Here is a 23,102-nt window from a genome sequence, read left to right on the forward strand (position 1 = left end):
TCTAGCTTCCAAAGTGACGTAGATGACTCGAAGTCAACCTCTGGATTTGTGTTCATGCTCAATGGCGGTGCTGTCTCTTGGAAGAGTTCCAAGCAGGACACCACTGAGGCAGAATACATTGCGGCATCAGCTGCTGCTAAAGAGGCCGTTTGGATGAGGAATTTCGTCCAAAAGTTGGGAGTTATTTCGGAAGTTGTTGGTCCAGTCCCGGTGTACTGTGACAACACAGGTGCCGTTGCTCAGGCAAAGGAACCAAGGTCTCATCAAAGATCCAAACACGTACTGAGGAAATACCACATCATCCGGGAGATCGTGGAAAGAGGAGACATCACTGTCGAGAGAGTGGCCTCTGCAGACAATATCGCTGATCCACTTACTAAGCCCTTGCCAGGACCATTATTTGACAAACATCGCGATGCAATGGGACTGCGTAGTATGACTAGTTGGCTATAGGGCAAGTGGGAGATTGAAAGAGTGGGTGCCCGGTGAGCCAACTTGTGGCTAAGGGCTTTGATGACTCTTTGTATAAACAATCTTTTGTTTAATATAATATACACTTTTATTAATGGCAATGACTTTATCTTTCTTCATATTGTTATATTGTGATATACTATTGTTGTTTTGATAAAGACCTTGAATATACTATAGTGTATGTAAGATGTGGTAGTGCATGGGGATGACTATCATGAAACACATCTTATAGGCACTGTATATTCTAAACAGTTCCTAGTCGATTGAGCCGTCCGTTAATAAGGATAAGGATCGCTCGAGATTGAGACTAGCATTTGCGATGCCGAGTACCATGTTTCATTGGTATGGAACATAGAGATGTTCAAAGCATGCAAATGGATATTCATACGATGAATGATCGAACTACCCTATCCGGACTTTCCAAGTGGTTATCACTTATCGAGTGGATAAAGTCCGTGGTTTTGGTTGTACACCATTAGTCCTTACTACTTGAAACATCATTGAGACTCTATATGCTAGTACTGTACTTTGACTCATTTACCGACTCTATTGGGGTCATCAGGTGTCGGGATTGGGTACAGTTACGACACATATAGGAGTCGATGCTTTGTTGTCAAGGATTCACCACATACTTGCTAGTGTGGATATCCTATGCAATCTGAGGAGATATTAGTGTGACGAATCTCTGGCCAGAGTACATGATGTGTTTTAAGAAATGGTTTCTTAGTAGCACATGCGATGTCACTATTTGATCTTCAAGATGCATTGCATAGTTATCGAATCTCGAACGACTCTCGATTTACCAATGGTTGTTGATTCGATCGGGATATATGGATGAAGGGACCGTACTGTACGCTAACCAAAATCTATTGGTTCTTGCAGGCACTATCAGTGATACCTAGGGAATCATGGGGCGATGTTGCTAGGCGCTCTTACCATGATTCGATGGGCAAGTCGGAAATTGTTATTCCGAGTCACAAGGAGTTGTGAGCCCACGGCTAGCTGTATCCCTGAACCATTGAGGGTCACACAGAGTAATGGATTTTTAATCCCTGTTGAGATAGTTAAATTTAAAGAGTTAAATTTAATGAACAAAGAAGTGAGACTTCTTATTTAAGAGTAGATGAGTAAGATTTCCTAAAATGACATAGGGATGGGCATTTTTGGAAACCACTGAATTCGGATTCAGAAAATTTATCTTGACTTTAAAAGATGCAGAAATGGTTTCTGTGCACATTGGTGAAATTGGTTTATCAATCTGAGTCACGATGAATTTTATATTAATTTCTGAACATGCGGGCTTTGCTTGTCAGGCTTGAACTTATGACTAATGGGCCCTAAGCTGTTAGCAGCCCACATTATAAATAAGTTATTGCAGTACAGAAATTACACATAAGAGAGGTCACAATTTTCGAAAACCCTAGTTTTTCTCTCTAAAAGTGGCCGCCCCCCTCCCCTCTGCTCGGGAAAATCCAGTCTGTGAATTCTGAATTTGCAGTCTGGTTTAACGGATCAAATTCGTTAATTCTCTTCGTAGAAACTTCTGATAGATTTTCTAGTGCAATCTATCAGAGGGATTAAATCTCTGTTCGTGGACCTGATTGAAGAACAGTTCGTCCATCAGTTCCTGGGATATACAACAAGAGCAGACTAAATTCTGTTGGTGTCCATAATCTCGCTTCGAGATTGGAGGTAAAAATTTATAATTGTTATTTAATTTTTACACACACAATTTAATCGTAAAGTTTTGATACCCATTATGGAATCGTTCCATATAAAATTTTTAAACTTCCGCTGCACGGGTATCAATTCTGATTGATCTGATCGCCGTTCTCCAACATTAAGTATTTTTAAGATGTCCTATGCAAAAAGTTTCAAGAATTGATGTCAAGAACGGAAAGAACGACTCACGTGGATCGGTTTAGTTATGTAATGTATTATATGCTAGTATGTTCTCATGAAAGCTATTTTTCTATGAAATCATGAAATTTTATGAAAGATTTATGGACGTATTCATATTTATTTTAATTAGCACGCATGATTTTCAAGCGTGAAAGGATTTTTAAGAGAATAACATGTTAAGTTTCAAGTTATTTTCAAAGTTCATGATGATATGATGATTTTAAATTTATGTTCAAGGTTCATGATGATTTTAAGAGGTTTTTAAGTATGTTTCATGAACGATAAGAAGTTTCATGATGAAAGTTTATGAATTTTAAGATGTTTTATGAAGAGAATCATGAAGTTTATGACGATGATGTTTACGATGAAAAAGTATGAAGAAGTTTATGATGATGCATGAAAGATAATTTGATGTTGTATGTGTTTTTGTGGTGGCAATACGGGACTGGTACTTCGAGATGGGCTCCGGAGGGGCCTTTTCAAACTATGGCTCAAGGGATGGAATTATACGGGACTGGTACTCTGGGATGAGCTTCGGAGGGGCCTTTTCAAAGAATGAAAGTTTAAGGGCGGAATCTATATGCTTGTTGTACAACGACCATGATCATGAGAACCAATGATTTGCTCTTATGATAGTTGCCACAATTACACATATCTCATCTCCCCTAAATGACAAGTTTTATGTTATGCCATTGCATTAAGTTTTATGTTTCATATATGATATATGTATGTATATGCTTGTTGAGTCTTTAGACTCACTATACTTGATTGGTGCAGTTAGATTTGATATATAATGAATTAAAACGCTTGGTGGAAAGACTGAAGAGTCCAAGAGGCGAAGATATTGCATGACACGACAGTTTTCGAAGCTCTGACATTTTAAAGAAAGAATTTTTCTTATGTTTATTGTTCTGTCATTATTAAATTATTTATGCATGATCTCTTAAAAATCAGTTTTAAGAAAATTATAGATTAGGATTTTCAAAGACGGTCTTGTGTCGATAGATTTTAATGATTTTAAGTTGTAACCTTTTACGTTGATTATTTCATTTGAAAGTTTATGTTTGGTTTCACGAATGTTTATTTAAAGTATTTTTCCGCACAATGTTTATTTTATCAAAACTCATGTTTCATCTGTTTTTTCTAAAGACTTTAATTGTCGCTTCGGGTTTTATTTGTAAGTAGTACTTTAGGCGTGTTCGTATGGGAACTGATGATCGACTGTAGGGTTGCATCATTTGTTCAAATATTTTTATGCACGTTAGAGTCATTAGATTTTAATTTCATTCTCGAGTCGTTGAACTTGCAAAAGTGATGCATTCCCTGCACTTTGATATTTGAAAAAAAATTCCCCACACTTTTTTGCATCTGCATTCTTGTAAATGTTTAAAAATATGGGACGTCACACTGATAAGCACAGAAAACCATCAGAATGATAGTGGATCTTGATGTACTATCCTCATTGGCTAACAGATCCAATATCCGAGTCTTGGGATAGACATCTGTTGTAATGACCCGCTCCGAGATCACCTACTAAATATTCTTAAGCATGCGGATAAGTTTAAAACACAATAATCAATAGCACAACAGAAATAAAGTCTTACAACAAACCAACCGACGGAATACAACCAGCCCTGAAACCAACAGTGAATTATAGTTTATACAACCCCATCGAAAAATAGTACTAAAAATATTCTCAAGAGAAACTTGATACTGGAAACAACACAACCCACGGAACTGTTGCAACCTCAGTGACCGCTACCTCCAGGCAACAAACCAACTGGCGGAATACAACCGGCCCTAAAACCAACGGTGGATCATAGTTCATACAATCCCATCGAAAAATAGTACTGAAAATATTCTCAACAGAAACATGATACTGGAAATCCCTAAGAAATTATGAATTTGAATAATAATTTACCTTAGTATCTTGATTAACTTTCGATTCTTTCTAGTATCTAACTTTAGTTAAATCTCCTTATTTAAAATTTATAAAATATTAGAATAAATCCTCAAAATAAAAAATTTCGAATATATGTTCGGATCCATTATTTGAGGAGAAATCTCCTTCTCTACAAAGTAAGTTACATAGCAGTATCTGAAAGAAAAATCTAGGCTCTGATACCATTTTCATGGCATTTATCAATATTTATCAATTATTTATATTTCATGATAAATTTTGGAATTTTTGAAAATATTTTAGCTTGTAGGACTAAATTGGGAAAGTTTTTAAGAGATTGATTATTTTGAGAGCTTTAAAAGATTAGGGATCAAAATGAAATTTGTTTAAAACTATAGGAACCAATAAGAGATTTGCCCCATAATTTTCAATTATTTTTTACGTTTAAAATCGTCTTTAAATTCAATTATGCAACAACGAAAAAGTTAACCTAAAAATAAAAATCTTAAAGTAAACGAAAATGGGGTTAGAAAAAGAAAACAAAGAGAGAAAACAAGCAGAGCTGAAAATTTGGAGAGTAGACTCTAATGGCGATTGCTCTCAGAGGGTACTCTGCGCTAGAGAAGGCGTCGGCCCTTTGCAAATTCTCGTCTAGCTTCTTCAGAAATTGGAGCACCACCACTCCGGCAGGAAACGCCGCGGCGGCGGCGGAATCGGCTGGCGCCGCTTCCAAGAAACCGAAGCGCAAGAAGAAGAAAAACTTCTTCGAGGTGGCTCAGTTCTTGCCCAACTGGGGTGTTGGGTATCATATGGCCAAGACCCATTGGACGAGCGTCTCTTACGAGATCACTAAGATCAATCTTTACAAAGTAAAGATTCTTCCTTTTCTTCTTTTGTTACTCAAATTTCAAATGCAAGTTATTTTCATCAATTCTCACCTTTGTTCGGGCTTTTGTGTAATCGGTTCATTATGGATTATTTTTGTATTAAACGTTGTTTAATGATTTTGGGTGTTTCACAGGACGGACGGCATGGAAAAGCTTGGGGGATTGCTCACAAAGATGGTAAACCCTTGTCCCCCTATCTGCGCTATCGTTAATATTATTACTTGGATATGTTGGTGGTTAAAGATATGCTCTTATATTTACTTTTACTTATTAACGAGAACTAGGTTGCTCATATATTTTGGAATGCATGAAATCAGTGTTTATTTCTTGTCTTGTGATCAAACACGTTATTCTTTATTTCTTATTGGATCTAGTTACCGGGATGAGTTCTTTTTTCTTTAAGCCCATTTACAAGATTCTCTCAGCCATAGGCTATGGAAAGTTATTGTTGTACTAAGGTTTTAAATATATGGCAGTCCATAGTAGTAAGCAAATTGTTGCAACCACGATTTATATATAGTAGAAGGAGATGAACCAGACCAGAGTGAAAGTAAGGCAAAAGTACACCAAAAAGAACCCAGAGATAATCTCTGTCCCTAGCCAAAGCCTGTCCCTAGCACAAGCTAGTTAACACCCAAACAAGTACCGTACGGAATGATTCTCACAACCCTCTTTCCCATGTCTTATTACCTCCACCGCATCTAGACTTTTCTATATCTTATAACTCTTGGGCATGATTTGGTTAGGCCCAATATCTTATTTGAGTCCATAACAATACCGCTCTCTTCAAATCACCCTTGTCCTCAAGTTTGAGTCTTGAAACCTGATCTTTTCTGAATTTTGCTTCCTTCCAGCCAACAGTGACAATTAACACAAAACCATGGTTGAATAATTCGCACCAAAGTGCAGAAAATTAAAAGCATATTTGTCAGCGCATGATGTAATTATCACAGACATGTCGACCGCTTAGTTAAATTCTTGCGGTATCAAGTCCAAATAAACAGTCATATTCTTCCCCGAACGTGCTTTCAAGACAATAAAGGTTCTACAGAAATCCTGCAACTCCATGTTCGTCGTATCTTCCATGGTTATGAATTCTTCTCCAACACAAATTAGATCCTTTGCAAGACCATCACTCTAGTAATTTAAATTTGCCATATGCAGTCTTTTCTGTGCTCTTCCCCATTCCGTCACGTTGCAGTTCCCATCTCATGTTAGCTTCAAGGACCTCACTCGCAATGACAAAAGCGAAAAAACCTTCCCATTTCCCCCCACCAAACATAATTGTTGAGCCTCAACTGTTGTGCTTAAAACTTAATTGTGAATGATATGACTCGAGATTTCCTCAGTTGCTTGATCATCAGCCTCAAAATTGAATACCACAGCAAGACCATAACCATTTTTCAGATCACCTATCCCATACCCCATCCATGTCCGTTTCATCAATATGCAACCCCTATTCGTCCAATACAAATTTATGAATATAATATGAACTTACCACGTCCTTTAAAACCAACGTAGGGGTTCCAGCAATCATAGCAATTAATGCTATGATTTCAGAAATTTTGTATAAATTATAGGTGAAACAACATTAAATGATAATGTTGAGCAGTACGGTGCTTTGCCAAAGGAATAAGGATACCCAATTTCTTGTCCAACCATCAGCCCGACCCGTAAAGATAGAACTCAACTGTGAAGCTAGATGGGAAGATGTCGTTCCCCACTTTCCTCTTGTGTTGCATTTCTAGCACTTGTATAAGCCTAACTTCCAAGCTCTGAGAATTGTAGTTGAGTCATGGTTTCTGATAATTCTCCCATTATCATCTCTGAGCCTAGTACATAGAAAAGCTATGTAAGTTTCTTCACCCAAAGTCCTTTCATGGGCTGCCCAAATCTTAGAAGACACAATTTGCGGCCACACAATCCGTCTTTGTCTCCACTACAGATAGAACAGCGACGTTGATCTCTAGTTGTTGCGCAACCTCCATGATCCATCCAATTGACTCTCTTCCATCGAACACTATTAATTTTGCTGGCCTCAACATGGTTGATCCTCATTCGGTCTGAGACATCTCCTCATCATGCTGTTGTTGTATTCCATTGTTTGCCTAAGGAAATTGATGCAAGTTGCTTTACCCATCGAATTGATGGGCTTTAGCGTTTCATTGTGCCCAAGTTTGTCTATGATCACTAGCCTATATACATCTCGATAATTCTCGGTCCTCTTTTGGATTAGTTTCGACCCGATTCCCTATGTCCCGAATCGGAAAGGCCGAATTCAAGGCCCACTCTGCAGCGACTGCCCCACGATCAGGACCACACCACAATGTCTTCTCTTTTTCAGCATTTTGTTTGTCACGCTTCTCTTTTCTTTGTTAAGTGATATGAATTCTTAATGTATGGAAGGCAAACACGACTATATTAAAATCGTACCCTCAATCCAATAACAAAAGAATTCAAAGGTTTTGTCCCGACTTTGAAACAAGTAAAGATTTTGGATTATTCACCTCTAGTTTACTTGAAACTAGCAACAAACAATCACGAAGAGAAAAACAATTGATCACAACGGGACCTTCAGAAAACCTGTTTCTGACAACCCACGAGGATAATCAATCGACAAACGCCACAAAGTTGAAAACTTTGATAAGTTTGATTTTTGGGTAAGCAAAAGCTTGATAAAATTCTAGAGAGAATTTTAATTGAACAATATCAAAAATCTGAATTCTTAATTCTCATTAAAATAATGAATGTTTGTTGTATTTATATTACAACTACAAAATAATAAAAGATATCGCGATATAATTCAAAATATATCTAAGGATATCAAAGATATCTCCTAAAAGTTTCCTACTAGAAATAAAACTCTCAAAAATAAGAAAATAATGCCAAAAATATCAAAAAGACTCGCACACACACAACACGCCGAACTGTGTGTAAAATTCGAAGGCGCGGGCGCGCATGAAGTTCTGTTCGTCAGGCGCGGGCGCACGTGAAGTTCTGTCCGTCAAACTGCAAAATTGCTAGACAGCGCGCGGGCGCGCGTGGACTAGGCGCGGGCGCGCATACGTCTCGGGATGCGTCACCTATTTTTGTGTTCTTCTTGACATTTTCTCCACTCCCTTGACTTCTTTGGACTTCAATAACATTGTAGCATCCTTCAAAGTGATCTTCAAGTACTCCAACTTGATTGCCATGAATTCCAAACCCTTCAACTCTTGAATGTAAATCATGGAGCAAATCTTGGAACAATATGAATCTTTGAGCGCCTTCTAGATTCATATCAGACTCCCCTTCTTCAAAAAGATTTGTCCTCAAATCTTGCCCCTTACCTACAAAATTCAAACAAGATTTAGAAACTTTAAGACTAATTTCCACATTTACTAGTATACGTTGCTCACTCAAAACTATATCAAGACTCATTAAATTTCTTACACTTAAACTAAATACCTTATAACCACTCACATGCTTAAACATGATTAAAGTTTTATTTAGCAAAATAAAGATCAAATTCCTCCCTTTTTTAGACCTAGTTAACCCCAACACAAAGTTCATAGTTAAGTACAACCATTGCTTTCTAGGAATAAGAAACAATTTGCATGTAATATGCCACTCACAATTCCATTCGATATATCTCTTCATAAGTAACCATAACAAATATTCATCCATTAGACTCATTCTTTTGGATCTCTCAAAATTACACTTTAACCTCAAGACACATATCCTTTCATCAAGCAAATCATACAATGATGAACATATAGAAAAAAACTTATTTTCTTTAAACAAATACTTGCTCACATAAAATTTATCATGAACATTGCACAAGTATTTTTCAAACCATAAGAACCATGTAACCAAAAGAGATAAGAACTCATACCTTGGTAATAGTGTAGTAACTACCACATTTTCCTTACCTCGTTGGTACGTGATCAACGCTTCACTAAAAATTTTGCTATATACTAAGATAAAATCAAAGTATATCACAACAAAGTTACCCATAGATGCATGAAAAACACAACTCATCAATCCCATGAAAGTATTACGCACATTAGCTAGCCCAAAAGTTAACACTAGCCACTCAAGCAAATAGGACTTTCCACCTATGCTATTTATGCAACACTCGCACACAACAACATAAGCCAAATCACTCAATTTCATAACATACAACGATTCAAACACCTTGAGATCAAAAAGTGACTTCAACACATCAATATGATCCAAATCAATCACTCTTGTAGTATGCAAAATTTCAAGAGACTTAAAATCACAATTTGAAATTAAAGCATATTTCATAGATATCATAGTCACAAATCTCTCTACAAAATCATTAAATCCCAACAATTGAGAATTGAGATCATACCTTTGAAAGTAGACATTTGATTGGTATTCAACATTTAAAGTTAAATCATACCTCTCGAATGGAACAACTCTCAAATCCCTAACCTCTCTAAGGACGTGACCAACCTCATATGGAACCAACATGTGAAGACTTTTAGTATGACTTCTCCTTTGCTTCTTCATCAATGCATCACCAAAATCCTGCAAAGAAGAACAAACAATGCTCGGGATTGAACCGGCTAAATCATGACAATGAGATAAAACCTCTTTGTACAAAAGTACTTTAGGGATTTTATTCATTTGAACAAAATTTTCAACCTCACTATTTTGGACCATAATATTTTCTTTTTTTATTGGTCTCTTTCCTCTCTTTTCTTACCTCAAAGGCCATCTCACTCTTTTGAACTCTCTTTCTTTCGGCCTTTAAATTTTCTTTTTCTTTTTCTTTTTCTTTTTCTTTTTCTATGGCTATCTCACTTTTTTCATCACTCTTTTTTTCAGCCATATCACTCAAATTTTCAATTTCCAATTGATTCTCAAGGAATTCTTTTGGACTCAATGGAATAGTAAAATTACAAGACTCGTCCAACAACAAATTACTAGCCTCACTATGAACATCAAAAAGACTCTCATCTACTACAAGAACATTAGACGACTCTTGAACACATAAAAACTCACCTACCACTTCACATTTGCCAACATTAACACCACTATCAACCGCACCATGTACAATAGAAGATTTTTCATCAAGCCATTCACCTTCCTCCGCACATATTTCAACACTCATATCATCAATAGTTGAATTATCATCAACCTCAATTTTCTCAACTACTTCCACTTCACATTTAGATTCAACCTCTACACAAGAATCCGACACTTTCATCATAGCCTCCTTAAAACATTGGCTCATATCATGCATATCTTTTCTACGACACCATAAGCATGCAATATCAAAGGTACTAGAATTTGAAAGTTTAGATGTACCTTGATGTTCACGTTTGGGATATTCACAGTGATTAGGAGCAAAACGTTTTCGCATAGCTCTCTTCATCTCATCCCATGTAGAAATAGGATTCATTCCATGTCTTTTCCTGTTCACCACAACTTTATCCCACCAAGTGCAAGCATAGTCGGTAAACTCTTGTAAAACAAGTTTAAACTTCCTAGCTTCAGAAAAATCACGACCTTCAAATAAAAACTCTACCCTTTTCTCCCACTTCAAATACGACTCCGAATCTGAATAACCATCAAACGATGGAATTTTATTTTTCTTAATCCTATCCAAATAATATTCAAAATATTTTTCTCCACGACAACCATCATCATCTCTTCTCTCTCTCCTACTACTATCATACCCATATAATCTTTTTTCACTCTTCCTATACTCATCAAAGTTTCTTTGAAACATTGTACCTGCAAAAAAAAAAGGTTAGTAATAAAATATCCTCACCCAAATTCTCACTAGTCACTCCAAAAAAAATCACTCAATCACTCCTTTTTTTTTTCACTCAAAATATATGGAATAACTTATGCTTTGTGATTTTAAATATCAAACTCACAAGTTCAAAACTTGTAAACACTTGCCAATCGACCCACGTAGATTGCACAAAAACAAGTCAAGAGACTTATGAAGATTGAAATAATTTTTTTTACCCAAATACTCACAAGAAACAAGACTTTGCCACAAGTTATTTTGCTTCTCCCTTTTTTTAAGCTTTTTCGGTCTCTCCTTTTTTTTTTATTTGACCGATTTCAAATCTCTTTTTTTTTTTTTGAACTTTTTTTTTTTCAATTTTTTTCATTTTTTTTTAATTTATAACTTGTAGCACAAGACACGAGACTTGGATAACAAGTTTGAAAGAATGACACAGAAATTTGAGATGAGAGAGATGAAGAACGAAGAACAAGGAAAGATGAACGAAGAACGAAGAAAGAATATAGATTAAAGAAGGATACGACTTACTTGAATCAAAACCTTAAGCTTTGATACCAAATGATATGAATTCTTAATGTATGGAAGGCAAACACGACTATATTAAAATCGTACCCTCAATCCAATAACAAAAGAATTCAAAGGTTTTGTCCCGACTTTGAAACAAGTAAAGATTTTGGATTATTCACCTCTAGTTTACTTGAAACTAGCAACAAACAATCACGAAGAAAAAAACAATTGATCACAATGGGACCTTCAGAAAACCTGTTTCTGACAACCCACGAGGATAATCAATCGACAAACGCCACAAAGTTGAAAACTTTGATAAGTTTGATTTTTGGGTAAGCAAAAGCTTGATAAAATTCTAGAGAGAATTTTAATTGAACAATATCAAAAATCTGAATTCTTAATTCTCATTAAAATAATGAATGTTTGTTGTATTTATATTACAACTACAAAATAATAAAAGATATCGCGATATAATTCAAAATATATTTAAGGATATCAAAGATATCTCCTAAAAGTTTCCTAATAGAAATAAAACTCTCAAAAATAAGAAAATAATGCCAAAAATATCAAAAAGACTCGCACACACACAACACGCCGAACTGTGTGTAAAATTCGAAGGCGCGGGCACGCATGAGCAGGCGCGGGCGCGCATGAAGTTCTGTTCGTCAGGCGCGGGCGCACGTCAGGGAGGCGCGGGCGCGCATGAAGTTCTGTCCGTCAAACTGCAAAATTGCTAGACAGCGCGCGGGCGCGCATACGTCTCGGGATGTGTCACCTATTTTTGTGTTCTTCTTGACATTTTCTCCACTTCCTTGACTTCTTTGGACTTCAATAACATTGTAGCATCCTTCAAAGTGATCTTTAAGTACTCCAACTTGATTGCCATGAATTCCAAACCCTTCAATTCTTGAGTGTAAATCATGAAGCAAATCTTGGAACAATATGAATCTTTGAGCGCCTTCTAGATTCATATCATTAAGTGATGGGTTTCGCTCGGCACTACAACAAACGATCTTCTGAACCAATTTCCCTAAAATTGGCAGCACCTCCTCCTCTTTTCAGGATACCCAATATGGAGTTGAGCACAAGTCATAGAATTTGTGAGCACAAACGATCTTCTGAACAAACGATCTTCTGAATCATTAAGTGATGGGTTTCGCTCTTTCTTCCAGAACCAAGACATCACTACCTCCATGGATTCAACAACACGCTCTAAGTGAGCACAAGTCATAGATCTAAGGAAGTGTTGATACATCTAAAAAAAAAACTGATTGCATTCCAGATCCAACATGATAACACATGACCGGAGCTTAGCCATGCTCTCGATAAGGGAAACTCTCTTCCGATAAGATTTACTACAGACGTCCGACAACTTCTCAAAGGATGAAATGATCAGTTTGAAGACCTTCATCTTGTAATCATTATATGGAGCATCTGGTGCAGTCATTCCGGTGATCTCACTGAGGCAGACACATCATCATTTGAATGATTGAGAAATTTTTCTACTATCAACGCATCCCTTAATGGTCAAAGAACAGTTAGCATTGAATTTGCAGGAGACTGCTCCACCTTCGATAGAAGATTCTCAATTTGATCAAGTAGGCGAAGAAGTTCATGAAGTGAAGATGGTGGTTGGGATAGAGTTTTCCCAGCAGCAGTGAGTCGTTTTTCCAGCTCAACATCTGAAATTGCAGCAACATCTTTTGACACTAAAATTTCGTGGTTGCCGTTTTCTTTCCGACTAGAGATCTGGCAGGTCGGACCAATTTTTTCAACCACGATTTATATATAATATGAGATGAACCAGAGTGAAAGTAAGGTGTAATTACAGTGAAAAGAACGCAGAGATAACCTCTGTCCCTAGCCAAAGCTAGTCCCTAGCACAAACTAGTTAACACCCAAACAAGTACCGAACAGAATGATTTGGTTAGGCCCAATATCCTATTTGAGTCCGTAACACGTCAAATAAGTTGGTTGTGTATTTGTTATTCTGATTATGCATCTGAGTTAGTTAACTGGTAAAAGTTCCATTAGGTACTAGTTAGTGTATCAGACGCTATCACCAACTACAATTTGATGAATCTCTAAAAATCTAGACAAGGTTTAAACATTATAAAAAATTCACTTCAAATTTCAAACCTGTTTCATTTTACAGCCATGTTTTCTCTACTTACCCTAGTGATTTCATATGATGTTTGTGAATTGACTTGAATGTTATGGCATTATGCAATTAGCCAACATTGAAATGAGAAATAGTTTGTAATTCTCTTCAACGAGCTCTCTTTAGTGAGCTGAATATTGCTGGATGTGACTCATGTGGATAATGCAATTGAGGTCTAAGTTCTTTTTTAGCCTTGCATCTGTTTCACTGTTGGAAAGAATAAATAGTTTTGGAGTAGTGTGATATTTTCTCCCTATCGCCTTTCTAATATTAATCAAACTAAGTGATCTTCCAGTGTTTCGTCACATTGAGATCCACTTACTTTTCAAGCCTCACTGCAGCCAAACATAATATGTCCAAATAGTATTTTCAACTTCCCTAATTTTTTTGACGTTTTTATCACGATCTTTACGCTGGGTTTGCCCTAATAGTGTTTATAAATTTCATTAAATTTTATATCATTTGGGCTTGTGCTGCAGACTGTAGACTCACTTATCCAGTGTGTTTTCTGACTTTTGGCCTTTCTGCATTTTTTATCCCTAATAATCTGTTGTCTTGTTCTTTGAATCATCATCAATTAGATTTCTGCAACAGTCGTTTTTGTTGACGACCATAAAAAGCACTACGTTAGCTGTGAAATATGCCAGAATGTAGATGATTATTTGTCTTTATTGTCGTAAAATTTTCTTCCAGGTTTCTAATGTTTAAACTCTCATAGATTGGGGTAATGCCACTACAAAAATGCTTGCATTGAGGATTGTGGCAACCCTAACCTGTAAATGTGATCACACTGTTTTTGGTTTTGGCCAACATTGAAATAATGAAGTATTTTATTATCCTTAAATATTGCTAATATTCGATAATTGCCTTTGAGATAACAATTGATGCAGTTTGGGGAAGATATTTTCTGAAATCCGAGTATGAAAGTGATAGAACCACACTTTTTATATAATAATAAAAGATGAACAAACTGGAAATAGAGAAGATAACCCAGAGAAATCTCTGTACCTAGCCGAGCTAGTCCCTAGCACAAGCTAGTCAATATTCACTCTTAAGAAAAATGAACTGAATACCTCCCAACTCACGTTCCTCACATATTTATTTCATACACTCTTTCTAGACTCTTCTAAGCCTATTGGGCTATTTAGATCTAGGCCCAGGTCTGTAACAATTGTTAGGATCTAAATCTCCTAACACGTTCGATTGCAAATAATAACCGAGGAGAACAGATTTACAGAAATATGAATTATAATCTGAGAAGTTTCCCAACCAAGGATCAAATCCTTTTACAAGAAGAATGAATTCAATCTCCTTGCCCCTAGCATAAGCTAGTAAGAACCCTAGCACAAGCTAGTAAGAACAAAATACAATAAACATGAATGAATCCTATTTCCCTCTATCTTGCCTCATTTATATTCTCGCCTTCTAATCGCTTTCCTCTTCTCCAAGTCACCCGTTGATAAGTGGCTGGGCCCAATTCATATAAGCCCATGATTTGAAGTACCTAACAGAAAGGATGAATTGGGGGTTGGTTTCTTCAGAACAGATTAAAAGATAAAAGAATAATAGATAAATTATAGATTTATTAACTCTCCCATTTAATGTTATATTTGCTTTTTAACTGTCGGCGCAGACCATACACTAACCTCTTCAATATTAGACATCTTGGTTCAATTGGTTTTAGTTATTTCTGCAAGTCCCCTCATTTACACAAAACAGGGTAAATGGATTTAGGAAAATAGTCATCTGTCATATCATACGATGTTGGAGAGTTGAACCACAAATATGGGTATTTAGAGAAGGATTACTAGATGATTTATCTATTATGAATAAATGGACATCTGAACACATCAGCATACTCAACACTAGATGATTTATCGATGTACTTGAACCTGAAATGGAAAGGTGTTGAATGCTGATGTGTTTAGATGTCCATTTATTCAATTCCCATCTAGTGGTTACAAATGGAAATATGAATTTTGGTGCTCAAGTTTGGACAAGTTGTTTTAAAGGTTCAGAAAATTATGTAGATCACAACGTACTGAACCGGAAGATATATTGATTGATTTCTCAGGTTCAGTATTATAAAATTACCTGTATTGGAGTGAGATGAATGATTTACAAACAGTTTGCATTAACAGAGGTTTGAACATTCTTTATTTGCAAAAACACTAATACTGTTGAAACAAAAATAATGTTTTAGGCCAGAACCCAACAAAGACATCCAACAAAAAGACTAATTCCTTAGGAAGGAAAGTTTCAAATTTTTATGTTACTCCATGATTTGTTGTGTAGCCACGTGGATTAGAGTACCAAGGTTAGGGCAAAGGCCTAGGAGTGAAGCCTAAACTCGAGAAACTTGTATATCAGGTGTTGGATCCATTCAAACTTGTTGGTCACTCCATGAATTGTTGCAGAACCAATATGCGATATGTAACACGATGTTATCGATTCGTCCTTGCCCACAGCTTCTTTGTCAAATCTCTGTAGAAAGTCCACCATTTAAGTTACTATTGCGTTGGTGTTAGGGCGAAATATTTTGTTTGTGAATTGATGAATAAATATCATTATCCAGTCCAAATGAATGAAAAATTATAACCTCCAGTTGTCTATATCGATTCAATTTCAGGCATACCTGCTGATGCTCCCAAGAAAATAAGTGGAGTCCACAAACGCTGTTGGAGATACATTGCAAAATCAAAGAAAACAGGAGAAAGTGCCTCAAACCCGGTTTTGCAAGCTGCCTAAATTTAATGTTTGGCCGGATCAGTTTTCCATGGTACCTCTTACGACAAAAAATACAATAATGTATTAGCCTCTCATTCATTAGTGTTTTTAGGATTTATAGTTTTTCTGACCTCTTTTGTTAAGAAATTACCTTTTGAGTGGCTAGAAGTTGAAATATTTATTAGCCAACATCTATAACAAGAAATTTTGGGCAATGGATATCTATTCCATGCATAGTTTCGGCTTTAGTTTGCTCAGTTCTTTGGATGGGCCACTTGGGGTTGCAACTTTTATATGTTTATGAATGCATGAAACATACAGGGACTTGTGTTGTGAAGTCTTTGGTGAAATTACACATAGAATGTGTCTTCTATATGGTGTCTGCATCAGAATTGTCTTGATTAAAATTGTACGAGTTATCCATCATTCCAAATTATTATACACCTTGTAAATGACATACAAACGGAGCTCGAACCAACCAAAATCCATGTAGGTGTTTTTTTAACGTACGAATCAAAAGCTGGGAGTACATTGCGTTTTAATTGTGACGAACACTTGGAATCTATGATTCCTTAAATCAAAATTGTACGAAATATCGGCTAAATCACGCGCACTTGTTTGACGTGGGAGTAACATCTGTAAGAACCTCCTCTCGCTTGCTAAACACATCTGATTTCAAGCATATAGCAAGAGGTTTTTTTTGTTTATATGTTATTATATTTTGAGTTGTTTTTTCTTATAAGCTATCAATTTTTATTTTTAAAAATAAAATGATGTTTAGATATTTTGATGAAATAGGATAATGGAGTCTAAAGATGTTGAATTATAATTTTTTTTAAAAATGATCGTAATCACAATGTTGCTATAAAAATAACGCAAATAAATCTCTCTAGACATATTTTGAAACTATTATTATTGAACTTTGGAACAGTATATTTGGGATATAATCAAATTTGTAGTGATAGATATTCTAAAAACAATAATAAAAAATTATAGTGATAGTATGCTCTTTTAAAATATTAAAGATTAAAGATATATTAGCGACCGAGGCACACGCAATGCGTGTGCGACATTTGTACATAAATATTAAAAATAACATGAGTAATTATGTGTGTTATGTAATTTAATTTTTTTTTTCTAAGATTGAAGGTGTAGAAAAATTATTGTATCTTGCATCACAATTGAAATGACATAGTTGTTGATATCGTAAAACTGTACATAAATTTGAAAATATTTTTTGCACACAACCAACACATGAGTGGGGAAAAATCAAAGCATATTAGTAATTGAAAAATATTTGAGCTAAGATTGAAAAATTTATGTTGTAAATGTAAGTATAAAAAAATGCAGATTCATATACATCAACTTTTCGATTGAATCTATAAAGAATTACTAATAAAGATAATCTAAACCAACTAATAGATACAGATTAAGGTAAAAGATTGAGCACCTCTTCCCATTGTCTTGTGCAACTCCATCATGGTATCATCCCATTTAGTAAGAAAAAGGAAAAAAAAAACAAATAACTAAATTTTGAAATTAAAAAAAAACTGGTTAGGACTTAGGAGGACCCAATATAATTTATATTTGGGATATAATATAATTTGTAGTGAAAATTTGGTCTTTTAAAATATTAAAATAATATATAAAAAATTGGTTAGGATGACTCAATATATTTTTGAAACGGCTATAATCTCTTTTATAAAAATTTTCCACCCGTCAGAGTTTACAAGCCACATCTTTCTAAATAGAATTTAGAAACCATGTTTACAATATAAAAAAAATTACAAATATAATTTTAAAAGTTATTTTATTTAAAAGGGATGAGCTGTGAGTGTCTTTACTGACAAATAACTAAGAATACCATAATGAAATCTAACGTATTTTGTGCGAAAAAACCAAGTTATCATTCATTTTAACAAGAAATTAAACACATTTGACTTCCAAAGAGTACTCATAAATTGTCATTTTGCAAAGCTTTTTCATCTATATAAAGCACCTTCTTCCCTGTACACTATACAACCAAATAAGCTCCTTACTTATCTCCGTAAAGTCAAACACAACATCCTCCACCAGGCTAAACATCAGTGCTGAAATGGCAAAAATGCTCGCGTTCGTCGTGTTCTTGCTCTTCCTTCAAGGATCTCTTGGTACTAATTCTCATCCTTATGTTTCGTGATACCTTTAATCTCTACAACAACATAGCGACGAATATAATTTATCTGTGCATGTATATGCAATATGTGTATGCAGGGGAACTAGTTTGCGAACAATTACGGGTTGGAGAGTGCTCATTCTCAGTCTCCTCCTCGGGCTACCGATGCTTGCTTGAGACATTTGAATCAACTGACGGGGCTGTGGCATACCAATGCAAGACATCACGAGTGATGGCGAATAGAGTGGACGAATACATAGAGAGCGACGAATGTGTGAGCGCTTGTGGAGTCGACAAATCATCCGTCGGTATCTCATCGGATGCTCTCCTCGAGAATGGTTTCACCACTCAGCTATGTTCCCCACAGTGTTACCAGAACTGCCCCAATATTGTTGATTTATACTACAATTTGGCTTTAGCAGAAGGTGAGAGATCTGTTGCTTTTATTTTTAAATTTTATCTGAAATCTTTATTTCTTGGAAATATCACAAGTTTTAACCCTTTATTAATCTCAATCCAAGATCCATCATGCGAGAATTTGTTGTATATATAAACTTAAATACTACTCGCTAAATATCATAAAACATGCATGAATATGTACTACATATTATGAGATTATGTTAAAAAATTTGGGTTCAATACTAACATTAGTTCTACGTTTCTTCAACAGGAATATTTTTACCAGATTTATGCAAGGCTCAACGGTTAAATACGAGGCGTTCCATGTTCCAACTTCTGAGCTCTGGTGCAGCGGCAGCCGCATCTGCCCCCATTTCTTCAGCTTCAGCTCCATCTCCATCTTCTGTCGACTGTGCACCGCCTCCAGTGTGATCATACGAAACAGGATTCTTGGATACATATATGTACGTATGTGTGTGTATACTTATTCTTCTGTGTCATTTGTATGTATATTTATATGTAGTACATCAAATCCAGCTTCTGTAAAGATATACATTTATTGCAATATATGTTCTATGAAAATGAACTATCTTATTTTAAGGATGAATAGTCAGTAGATTTCTCAACAAAAAATGAAAAATGGCTGGTAGAAAGTAGAAACAGATCAAATTAAAGATTCTTTTTTGAAAAAAACAGAGGAGACTAATGTAATAATATTTGGACTTTGAGGTCTAAACTCGTGGATAAAAACTGATTTTTACCATAAATTTGGCTAAAATAACTAGAACAAACTCCATATCAATTTTCGACAGCATAAACATTTATGAAAGGAGCAACAGTTTTAAGTATTAACCATTTCTACTTTTGTAGCAACGCTTGTAGGAATAAACTTATATAGGTCGATATAATATAATTTATCATAACAAAAAATTGCAATTTTAAATTGAATGTTTGTGCCTTAACGACTTTTCCCGTACTCAAATTTCCATCTATGTAGGGTCTCAAAACTAGAACTAGAACACTGGATTTACAGTTTGATTCAAGTTCCACTTCCTAAGGAGTCGGAACTGTAGCGATCTTACCCAGAGCATCTACTACTAGACTTGATAAGCATGCAATTAAGATAATTTAAGCAAAATGATAAAGCCAATTAAACAGCAAAAAATAAAGCCGAGTTACAAACCAAACCGACGGAATATGTAATACCCTATATTCAAGGTAAATGATTAAATAATATATATAATGAATATTGTATACTTAAATATATTATAATATATTTTTACATAAAATAATAAAATAATCTTTATGAATATAAATATATTTTATTGAGTTACTTGACCTCCACTCCACCTCTTGGCCAACCTATATTTGAGATGTGTTCTTGTAGTATAGGGCATGGTGCTTGGAATTCCCATATAAATAGGGCAATCATCTGATGAGATTTATCACTTTTAACTCATATATTTTCGTGAGTCTAGAGAAAGGGAAAAAAAAATTGGAGTGCAAATTAGAAGAGAAAATTAAAGAGAAAATAGAGGAGAAATACCAAACGTTATCCAAAAATTCTCAAATTTTTACACAACACTCCTTCATTACCTAGAAGTCGAGATGTATGGGAGGTGTAACAAGATCCTGATTCAAATCTTCCCAGAAAATTCAAATATGTGAAAAATTTCTGGAAAAATTTCTAGAAAAATAGCTTCAAGGTAGCTAGTTCTTGCTTGTTTTTCTCATTGTTATTGGATGAATTTCACTTCGATTTCAACACAAAAGTTGTTCAAAAAGTTTTTTTAGTTTTGAAATATGTCAATCGATCATCTTAAAAAAGTTGCCGAAAATATTGTTTTCATACGGCCGGAACAAACATAATCACCATCTTTGTTTTTCAAAAACTGGGAAAAATCAGTCATGCATTTCAAAATATGTTCAACATACAAGTTGTAGATAATTAAAAGATGAACCTACTGGCCAAATCCCAGCCGCGCGTGGCCATCGAAGCATCCACACGCGCGCCCCGTTGCGGCGGATCCAAGTTGCCTTCGATTTCTTCACTTATTTTAGACTTATATTTCAAATTTCTTAAATTTTAGACAAGTGTATGAATTTTTATGAATTTTCTAAGGAATCATTAAATCGATGGAACTTGATTTCTAAAAACGTGTGATGCAAGATTGAGGTTTCGATTTCTCGATCATGGTCACCGTTTTTAGTCTAGAGTTCAAAAGAAAAGTTGTTCGCTGTAATGTATAGTATACTAAGGTGCCAGCCGATGATCGGAAAAGTAGATGAAAACATCCTTTTTCCGGTAGTCAATGTACTTAGAAAAATAGTTTGGAAAAGTTAAATCTGGGAAAAAATCGATTTGGAATTTTGACACAATTTGAATACAAAAGTTGTAGAACTTTATGAGTTATACCTACTATAAAAATTTTATAATTTTTGAAACTACTTTCAAATTAATATGAATTTTCTTGTAAATTATCAAAGAGGTCCACATTTGTTTGAGTACAAATTTTGATCATGAACTAGTCTAGTGACCGCTTAATTTCGGTGTCTACTAGCAAGTATACTAGGTCAAGTAATAGTAAAATTGACAGTAAGTCCAAGTATCGATCCCACAGGGACTGTAGTCAATTATCAAGATTCAATTATTTTACTTAATCTAGACAAAAATTATAAAGAAGGATGCAACAAATTAAATAAAAATTTAATTACTAAAAATAATAAGAATTAAAATAACTGAAAGATAAATATAATCAAATTTAGACAACCAAGACACACAAAGGTACCAAACAAATTATGCAGACAAGTGGCAAATCTAGGATCCAGATTTATTCTTAAATCACGGCGAATTCTCCTAATTTATTTAACAGTATATTTTTAGAACAGTTAAACATATTCAAATATTAACGGATTAATTTTCATAATTCTAATCAAACTCAAATGCATTAGGAACTGTGAGAATTCAGTTTGCACCTAAAACCACACGATGAAATCGAATACTATTTCTAGTCAATTTTACCTCGTGTTAATTATTAGAGTGATCGAAATCAATTCCTCATCCGTCGACTTGGAATCAATTAACAAGCAAGAAAATAATTGACCAGATCATTCACAAGATAAATAAAAATCTAGTAATCAATAATCATAAAACTAACTCTGAAAAATCCCAAATCAGAATCCACAGTTTAACATAAAATTGTTCGGCCCAATCTCGCCGTCTTGGTTGAAGAAAAACTAATCAATAATTGAGAACAATAATTTAAAAATAAAATAAAAAAGAAAAGAAGAAAAACTTTGATGGAGTGTCTTCAATCTCCACGCCTGTAGCCGCCTCTGTCTGCCCTCTCGAAATTTCGGAACCCCCAAAAATATGGTGTATCTATTTATATGTCAAGGATCCATAAATAAATTATTCCCTTCCAACATAAGGCTTTTTTAGACCAACAAAGCTCCCGAATTCGCGCTCAAGCGGAGGAATTTCCCTCTCGAGCGCGCAACAAAACACAGCTTTCTGGAGATATAACTCGCGCTCCAGCGGAAGAAATTCCCGCTGTGGCGCCTGGAAATTCTGCTCTGCGCAACAATTTTGAAAAATTCATATCTCGAGTTCTAGCCATCGGATCGATCTGAAATTTGGAATGCAGTTTCAAAACATCTTGAACTTAATTTTGATTGGTAAAGATTGGATTTGGTTTTTTTTTTTTAAAATTAAAAATGAATTTTTGACCAAGGCTGCTCCGTAATTCACTCTTCGAAAATTCATTTTCCTACAAAATTAACCCGAAGAGTGAAATGCACACACATACACTACACCACATAAAAAAACACATAAAACAATAGGAATGCACGCAAAATAAACATATAAATAACACGAAATAATGCACACAAAGTGCACTTATCATCTAGCATCCGATAGTATTACTAACATATGAAATATCCTAAAATTATAGGAATCTGAAGTTCATCAACTGATTCGGATAGTAAGTATTGAGGTGAGGCTTTCTCCCCGTAAGGTTTCATTATGTGAGAAATATTATCTTTTTGTACAACCCTTTTGGCATTCGGCCTGGAAATTATAATGAGATATATCATCTCAAATATTGTTCATCCTATTTTTTTTTATTTTTTTCTTCTTACACATAATTATTGTATTTATCTAAATAAAATTATATCTTGGTTGATCATCAAACTAATGAATGTATGATCGAAAGATCAAAATA

The 23,102-nt window shown here is 35.0% G+C and overlaps 1 protein-coding gene across 2 annotated transcripts; it reads left to right on the plus strand.

Annotated features, from left to right (window-relative positions):
* The first annotated feature begins 4,794 nt into the window (after positions 1-4,794).
* Positions 4,795-16,641, plus strand: LOC140876023 (uncharacterized). 2 transcript variants are annotated; one of them, XM_073279865.1, is made up of 3 exons: positions 4,795-5,142; positions 5,295-5,337; positions 16,228-16,641. In XM_073279865.1, exons 1-3 carry the CDS (start codon positions 4,861-4,863, stop codon positions 16,344-16,346), a joined length of 444 nt encoding a protein of 147 aa, XP_073135966.1. In that variant the 5' UTR covers positions 4,795-4,860; the 3' UTR covers positions 16,347-16,641. The 2 variants fall into 2 exon arrangements, with proteins under 2 accessions (XP_073135966.1, XP_073135967.1); XM_073279866.1 differs by lacking the exon at positions 16,228-16,641 and adding an exon at positions 11,322-11,529.
* The last annotated feature ends 6,461 nt before the right edge of the window (positions 16,642-23,102 follow it).

The sequence above is a fragment of the Henckelia pumila genome, chromosome 1 (genome assembly GCF_033568475.1).
Source record: "Henckelia pumila isolate YLH828 chromosome 1, ASM3356847v2, whole genome shotgun sequence".
Classification (NCBI taxonomy): domain Eukaryota; kingdom Viridiplantae; phylum Streptophyta; class Magnoliopsida; order Lamiales; family Gesneriaceae; genus Henckelia; species Henckelia pumila.

What these genes read in the sequence shown, in the direction of transcription:
- LOC140876023 (XM_073279865.1), top strand. Translation starts at nt 4,861, where the DNA reads ATGGCGATTGCTCTCAGAGGGTACTCTGCGCTAGAGAAGGCGTCGGCC. An exon ending in CTAAGATCAATCTTTACAAA is followed by an intron (nt 5,143 to 5,294) that starts GTAAAGATTCTT and finishes GGTGTTTCACAG; the next exon opens with GACGGACGGCATGGAAAAGC. An exon ending in GGGGATTGCTCACAAAGATG is followed by an intron (nt 5,338 to 16,227) that starts GTAAACCCTTGT and finishes ATTCAATTTCAG; the next exon opens with GCATACCTGCTGATGCTCCC.